At 40.6% G+C, this 8,721-nt stretch overlaps 1 protein-coding gene across 6 annotated transcripts in view; it reads left to right on the top strand.

Moving 5' to 3' along the window:
- The window catches only part of usp25 (ubiquitin specific peptidase 25), a 163,174-nt gene that overhangs the window by 83,932 nt on the left and 70,521 nt on the right, over positions 1 to 8,721 (top strand). For all 6 annotated transcript variants that reach the window (XM_048602648.1, XM_048602650.1, XM_048602652.1 and 3 more), the window contains exons 11-12: positions 5,841 to 5,968; positions 6,862 to 6,957. In XM_048602648.1, coding sequence (XP_048458605.1) covers positions 5,841 to 5,968; positions 6,862 to 6,957 — 224 coding nt within the window. The remainder of the gene's footprint in view (positions 1 to 5,840; positions 5,969 to 6,861; positions 6,958 to 8,721) is intronic.

Genomic DNA, 8,721 nt, shown 5'->3' on the forward strand with positions numbered 1-8,721 from the left:
TAGTGGAGTCAGATAAATTAGGGACATTTAAGCAACTCTTGGATAGGCACATGGATGATAGTAAAACGTAGGGTATGCAGGGTAGTTTGATCTTAGAGTAGGATAATAGATCGGCACAACATTGTGGGCCAAAGGGCCTGTACTGTGCTGTACTGTTCTATGTTCAACACCATTTTGCAACTCCTCAGGTACTGAAGCAGTTCATGTCCAAATGCAGCAAGTTTAAAAATAAGGGGTTGCCAATTTAAGTCAGAGATGAGAAAACATTTTTCTCTAAGTTGGGTTTAATTGGACTTCCCTTCCTCAAAATATAGCAGATGCATCTTGATATATTTGTAAGGCAGAAGTAGATGAATTCTTGATTACAAAGAGGATAAAAGATTAGCCGGGATATTCATGAACGCAGAATTGAGGTTAAAATCAGAACAATCTTGATTTTATTGAATGATGGAGCAGACTCAAAGGGTTGAATAGCCTACTCTTGTTCATTGTTCATAGGTGTGGACTGTCAAGAGCAAGTAATATTCCTGTAATACAAAGTGTCACAAAATGACCATACCAAAAACAGAAACTAGCTATCATCATATGACATTCAATGGTATTACCATCACTGAATCCTCTGCTGCCAACATGTTGGGGCATACCATTCTCCAGAAACAGAACTGCATTCTTCATGTAAATGTAAGTTGGAGACGAGGAGTCCTGTAGTTAATGGCTCATCTCCTGATTCCGAAGGCCTGTCCACCATCTACACAGTACAATGGGAGTGTGATGGAATACTCCCCACTTGCCTTGATGGGTGCAGCTTCAACAACATTTAAGAAGCTTGACACGGTCCAGTACAAAGCAACCCATTTGTTTGGTATTGCATCCATAAACATTCACTCTAGAACCAACCTTCAGTATCAACAGTATGTAGCATCTACAAGATGCATTGCGAAAGTTGATCAAGGCTCCTTAGACAGCATCTCGCAAACCCATGATGACTACCATTTAGAAGGGCAACAGCAGCAGATAGATAGCAACATAACCATCTGCAAGTTGCCCTTGAAGCCACCTCACCATCATGACTTAGAATTATATAGCTGTTCTCTCGGTATTGCTGGTTCTAAAGCCTGGCATTCCCTCCCTGACAGCGTAATAAGTATCCCTAAACCAAATGGAGTTCAGCGTTTCAAGAAGGTAGTTCAGCACCGCCTTCTCAACAGCATCTAAATAAATGCTGGCCCAACCTGCAATTCCCACATTGCATGAAAGATTAATAGTAAAATCTATAAAAGACAAAACACAATGCTGGAAATCTGAAACAATAAAAAAAAGATAATTTTAAGGCAATTCTTCTTTTGTTCAAGGCATACTCTCTGCTTGTACCTGAAATGATAGGATTATCATTTGGCAAAAAATAATGTTTTATGGTTTCTGATTCATCACGAAGTATTGCATTCCACTGATGATGAGAGAGTAGCTTAATGAAGGTGATCTGACCTTAAGCTGCTGCCAAGAGGTTGGACACCTTTGGAACATTTGAAATATGAGGATACTCAAAAGAACCATTAATTAATAGATTAATAGGGAGTTCTTGGAACCTATGGGAACCCAGGAGATAAGAATAAAAGCCTTAAAACTTGCTCCACATTTCTGTAAGATCATTTATAATCTTGCAGTCTCAGATCCATTTTCACGTGAGGGGCAAAGAAATTCTCACCCTAAATTGTGGGGAAATTGCAATACAGTGGAATTGGGTGTCCAGGCATATGAATGACAGTAAGTTAGCACAGAGGCACAGCATGTGATTAAGAAGGCAAATGGAACATTAATGGTTTATTGCGAGGGGAGTGAAATATCAAAATAGGGAACTTTTGTGGCAGTTACACAAGATATTGGTGAGACCATATCCAGAGTACTGTGTACAGTTTTGATGCCCTTACTGAAGGGAGGGCATAATTGCATTTTATGCAGTTCAGTGAAGGTTCACTCGACTGATTTCTGAGTGGAGTGGTAATCTTACAAGGCAAAATTGGACAGATTAAGCTTGTATCCATTGGAGATTAGAAAAATAAGAAGCAATCTTGCTGAAATATATGAAATTTGAGGGGACTTGACAGGTGGCTGCTGAAAAGGTATTTACCTTTATGAGAGATAGGAGAACTAAACAATACTTAGTAGCAGCAGAGTGTACTATGTCCAAGATGCATTGCAGTAACTCAGCAAGGCTTCTTAGTTTTCAAACCCATGAGCTCCACCATCTAGAAAGACAAAGGTGAAAGATGAATGGGAATGCCATCACCTGCAAGTTCCACTTGCACACACCCACCTGACTTAGAACTATCTTGCCAAGTTGCTGACATACTGACTAGTGAAAACAGGAAATCCTTCTTTACCCTGTCAAAATTGTTCAAAATTTTGAACATATCAAGAAGGTCATCTCTTATTCTCCTTGTAGCAAAGAATAAGCTTAATTCCTATAATCTTTCCTTTTATCAAAAATCCCTCATTTCTAGTTTCATTCTAGTAAACCTCCTTTGTACTCTAGGGCTTTAACATCCTTCCTTAAATAAGGTGCATGGAACAGAACACAATACTGGAGTATGTGGCCTGACCAATGATTTGTAGAGGTGTAGCGTCACTTCCTTTATAAAACCAAGAATGCTATATGTATATTTATTTTATCCCATACAATGGCTTTCCCTACTATTGATGTTAAGCTAACAGGTTTGTAGTTTCCTAGGTTATCCTTTGCCCCTTTCTTAAACAACAGTGTCACATTTGCGGTCCTCCAGTCGCCTGGCTCTGCAATTTTCTCCCTTACCTCTGTCAGCAATCTTGGATGCATTCCATCCAGGCCTGCTGACTACTTTACCTGCAGTGCTGCTAGCCTTCTTTGGCGCCTCTTCTTTATAGTGTCACACAGCAGAGAAACAGACCCTTCAGCCCACCATGTCTATACTGACCAAACACCAACTACACTAATCCTATTTATCTGCACTTGGTCCATAGCCCACTGTCCTGGCATTTTAAGTGCTCATCCAGATCCTTTCTAAAATTACGCAAGCGTATCTGCCTCCATCACCTTCTCAGGCAGCCCATTCCTCATTTCTGCCATGCTCAAGGTGAAATTCCTTTTCTGATCTCCTGTAAATCACTTACCCCTTGCTTTAACCTTGTCCTCTGATCTGCCATGGGGAAAAGATTCTTACAATCTACTCTGTCTATGTTTCTCATAATTTTGTGTACCTCAGTCAGATCCTCCCTTAGCTTCTTCATCTCACATTCAGTCTGAGACTTTTCAACCCCAGGCAACATCCTGGTGAATCTCCTCTGCACCCTCTCCAGTGCAATCAAGTCCTTTTGATAGTGTGACAATCAGAGCAGCACACAGTATTCCATCTGTGGCCCAACCAATGTTTCATGAAGTTTTAACGAGACTTCCTTGCTCCTATATTCTACGCCGCACCTAATTTAGATAAGCATTCTGTATGCCTTCTTCACCATCCTGTCTACCTTCAGGGATCTGTGGACTTGTAGACCAAAGACCCTTTGTTCCTCAGTAATCCCTAGGGACCTACCATTCATTGTGTATATCCTTCCCTTTGTAGACCTCCCAAAATCAGGATTAAATTCCATCTGCCATTGCTCTGCCCAATTTACCAGCTGATTAATATCAAACTGTACCCTGAGAGCATCCTCCTCACTATGAACAACACCAGTTCTCGTATCATCTGCAGACTTACTAATTATACCTTCTACATCCACATCCAAGTTGTTAATATAATAGCAAATAGCAAGGGTGCCAGTACCAATCCCATTGGCACACCACTGGTCACAGGCTTTGAATCACAAATCAACCCTCCACCATTACCCTTTGCCTCCTATTGGTAAGCCAGTTTTGGATCCAGGTTACCAATTTGCCTTGGATCCAATGGGCTGTTACCTTTTGGACAAAACTTCCATGTGGGACCTTGTCAAAGCTGTTACTGAAGTATGTAAACTACATCAACTGTACAACCCTCGTCAATATACCTAATCACCTTTTCAAACAACTCAATTAAATTTCTTAGATCAGATCTCCCTCCAGGAAATCAGTGTTGACTATCCCTGATTGATCCTTGTCTTTCCAAGTGTTGATTAATCCGGTCACTCAAAATTATTTCCAATAATTTCCCGACCACTGACGTCAGACTGACTGGTCTGTAATTACCTGGCCTATCCCTGCTGCCCTTCTTGAACAAAGGAGTCTCATTAACTATCTTCCAGTCATCTTGCACTTCACCAGAAAAATAAACACAATCTAAAGACCCTGGAGACGTACCATCAATGTTATTTGAGATGGAGTCTGTTTATCTGCTGGAAGGGCAGATGTACTAATATTAGTGTCTTTGCAGCATCTAATAGCACCAGCATCAAGGCCATGATCATCTGAAACCAACTCCGCTGGACCGGCCAAGTATTAAAATGCCGGAGTTCCAACTACCAAAGCAAATCGTCTTAGCTCAGCTTAAGGAAGGTGCTCAAAATGAGAGGAGGACAAAGGAAACATTTCAAAGACCCCTTGAAGACTTCCCTTAAGAAGTACAATATAGATATCAACACATCTCTTAAACTATTTACATATAACACATGTTTAAAGATTTTGAAACACACAGCCAACTTATGGGGTGCCTCAGTGGTTAGTGCAGCTGCCTCATAACACCAGGGTTGCAGGTTCAATCCCAGCTTCGGGTGTCTGTCTGTGTGGAGTTTGCACATACTCCCCATGTCTGTGTGGGTTTCCTCCCACAGTCCAAAGATATACAGGTTTGGTGGATTAGCTAAATTTCTCTGTAGTGTCTGGTGGTATGTAGGCCAGGTGGATTTGCTGTGGAAAATGTGGGGTCCCAGGGATAGGATAGGGGGTTGGATCTGGGTGGGATGCTCTTCAGAGGGTCAGTGCAGCCTTGAAGGGTCAGATGACATCTTTCTGCACTGTAGGGTTTCTAGTCTATGTTTTCTTTACTCAGAGAGTAGTAAGGGCGTGGAATCCCCTGCCTGCAAAAATGGTAGACTCGCCAACTTTAAGGCATTTAAATGGTCATAGGATAAACATATGGATGATAATGGAATAGTTTAGGTTAGATGGGCTTCAGATTGGTTTCACAGGTCAGCGCAACATCGAGGGCCGAAGGGCCTGTACTGCGTTGTAATGTTCTATGTTCTATAATTATATTAATCCCAATAGCACCCAATTACAAGACTCAAATTTTTGGAGAGAATTTTTGGATTATGAAGAGCTTTAATGGAATGACAAAGAAATAAGTATGTCACATATCCACGATGTTGGTTTGACCATATCAAATTTTTACAAGGTGAAAAATGATTTCATGAAATTTCTTGATGCATATAGTCGTGAGAGCAGGAAATACATTGTTACTGAGGGAGGAGTCATCGTGCAAAGGAAACGTGGATAAAGTATTGGAAGCAAATGATGTATTGATGTGAGTGAAGACTTTGATAATAGGATTAACCTTGAATTGCTCCATAACAACTGGTCATCTTTCATTCTGTGGTTCTTCACTACGTTAACCTGACATTAATGGAAAGTTGACTGTAAATTGGGCAATGTTCACAGTGCAAAATTTATCGCAAAAGCAAACCTAATTAACAAAATATTTGCCTGGATTGTAATTTTTCAGCAGTGTCCTCTTTAATGACCTCAACAGCCAGCAGATGTGAAATTCACAGCCACGAAGTAACATTGCACCTTTTTGGGAGAGTTATGACTCAGAGTTCCCTCCAGCTTCTCCACCACCTTTTCCCCCAACCAAAACAAAAAGTGATTGCCTTGTTGTTTTCTGTTCCCACAGCACTGGTTTACTGCACTCCCACCCGTCTTAACCTTCGAACTTTCCAGATTTGAGTTTAATCAAGCTTTGGGAAGGCCCGAGAAGATTCATCACAAATTGGAATTTCCATCTGTCTTATACATGGACAGGTACAGCAGCCTTGTAGTCAGCTTTGAGAATAAATATTGAATAAAATATCCTGGCATTTTAAAAAAAAGTCTTTGCTATGAAACCATAACACCAGCGACTTAAAATAATATACTGCTTTGACATAATTAAATGATGCTAAGAGCATTATCGGATAAAGTTTGACATCTTCACTCAACACCCTAAATCAAATGCCATCAGTGTGCGACTATTTCACAATGCAAATATTATACAGGCTGTGGTCTGGGAATTCAGTTATGGCTTTACTTTTGCTACATTTTCCCTTACGTTAAAAAAATTAGGCACAGTACATTTTGTAAGCAAACTTTTCATAGGCAGTTGTGTCAGGAGCCGGGAGCTCAGGTTTACAGTCATCACGAAATTAGCTTGGGTAGGGGTGAGATAGAATTTTCTTTTGCATAAGTTATGATGACTTGGGGAATGAGCTACAGGAGGTCCCCACCTTACAAACGCTCATACTTATGAGCAAGATCTCAATTTGCTATTAATTTCTAAGGATCAGACGTGCGAGCTTATCATACTTACAAATGGATATTTTATATTGTGCTGTGTTGTCCTCCAACTTGTGTACAAACCGATTTAACAAACGTACTTAGGAGCAGAAGAACCCATTCGTAGCCGGGAGGCTGCCTGTATCTGAAAAGGATTCATTACCAAATTTCAAAAGGGGATTGCATTTTTGTTCCAAATTGCATGGCTTTTGGGAAGGACTGGGAATTATTCATTAGCACTTTTAAAGAAATAGCACAAGCACAATGAACCAAACATTCTCCTTTGTCCTATAAAATTTCAGCCATTGATTCTCTTCCCTGATATGTCAGGGAATGAGATAATTTCCTCCTTAAATGGATGGTATATTTATTTAAAAATACAGGTACATGGATAAAAACCGAGAAATCACCAGGATCAAGCGGGAAGAGATACGAAGGCTTAAAGATCACCTTACAGTGTTGCAGCAACGATTGGAAAGGTATGTGAACAGGGAGGCTTGATGGAGAACAGTCGCTAGAAATGAGCAAAGAACTAAGTCCTAGTAAGTAACCTGGTCAAGAGCCTAATAGACGAGCCATATCTGTTCTGTGCTGAGATTGTAGCACGTTTTTCTGCATCTGGGAGAGGTGCATTTAAGGTGAAACTAGGTAAACACAAGACGCGTGAAGGATTAGAAAGATATTGATACATGATTACATGGTATAAGGTGGCTTACATGGACCAAAGACAGACACCGGGAATGAATGGTTTACTTCTGTGCTGTAAGTACCGTATAATTCTATGGGGGGGGGGGCGACTCATGGTTGGGCATCATAATTTCGTGCATCAGCAACTGAGCTGGTGTAGACCAGAAGCCTATGGACCTGAATTGCGGTGTGTTGATTTAGTTCATTGTAATGTGTGTCTTTCAATTTGCTTGAACACCCATTAGCTATAATGTGGGTAATTGACCAGGTTTTGGTTTTTGAGTCATATCCAGCAATCGTTCTTGAAAAACGATGTTGGATAAGAAGAATGATGCCTCTTCCTCTCTGTTAAGTGGGCACTCACTGTCCAAATTCTTAAGAAATGTCAGTAGCATGAGAGGGTTAATCTGTCAAGTTCCCTAACAGAACAGGAGGAGGGAACATAATGAGAAAAAGTATTAATAGCAACATTTATCAAGGTAAGAGTGCCCAGAGAACAGGCTGTTTAACTAAGGTAGATTAACATAGGGCACAGAGAAAATAACCTGAAAACATACATTAATCAAGCAAATCCAAGCTGGTAGTATGCACATTGTTTACCTTCTGGGCAAAAACATATTGGATGTGGGTGTTGTTGGCTAGGTCAACATTTGTCACCCAATTGGGTGGCTTTCAAGTTTGTTTCAAAGGGCCATGAAGGGAAAACCACGATTGACTTTCTGGAAGTCGTGTTGAGGCCAGACCAGGTATGGATGGCATACCCTAATGGATTTCAATGAACCAGATTCCTTCCCCCGCCCCCGCTCCATTATTGGTAGCAGTTACATAGCCTCCTTTAGGTTACCTTTTAATTCCAGATTTCTTGCCTTCAAATTTTACCATCTGTCTGGTGGGATTCCAATCCATGCCTCCAGAACATTAGGCTAAGGGTTCTGGATTCCTTGTCCAGTGACATTACCACAATGCTTCATCTTCCCAGTGTCATTACTATTGACAGACAACAGCAGCAAAGTCAAACATGCATCAGATATCATCTTAACCTGTTGTAGTCCATGCCAAGCAAAGAAGCAATGTTCTTCCAGAAAACGTAGAGCTCTTCCTCGAGAAAGATCCCAAGAATCTTTTATATTTACCTGAACAGCCAGATTTAATGCTTTGGTTTTGTGATCCAGCATTGTATTTATATAGCACCTTCAGTGGTGTAAAAGGAACCTGTGCCCTTCACAGGAGTGTAATCAAACAAACTTCAGACAAAAGACAGTATTTCTGACAATAAAGCACTCCATGCTATATTCAGATGCTGGATGAAATATGTACTCCAGTCTTTTGTACATGTTATTAGCTGAGCCAATCTGATATTAAGTTGATGCTTAAGCCCATTTGAACAGATTCCTGGTGTTGCCAATTTTTACAAACCTTGATTCTTGCTCTGTATCATACTATTTTTCTCTAGTTTTTAACTTGATTTTTCTCTGACTTTTTTTCTCTTCTGCTTTCCTTTTCCTCTCCACTTCTCTCGCTCCCTTTCTCCACTTCTCTCGCTCCCTTTCTCCACT

The sequence above is a fragment of the Rhincodon typus genome, chromosome 11 (genome assembly GCF_021869965.1).
Source record: "Rhincodon typus isolate 14 chromosome 11, sRhiTyp1.1, whole genome shotgun sequence".
NCBI classification, from domain to species: domain Eukaryota; kingdom Metazoa; phylum Chordata; class Chondrichthyes; order Orectolobiformes; family Rhincodontidae; genus Rhincodon; species Rhincodon typus.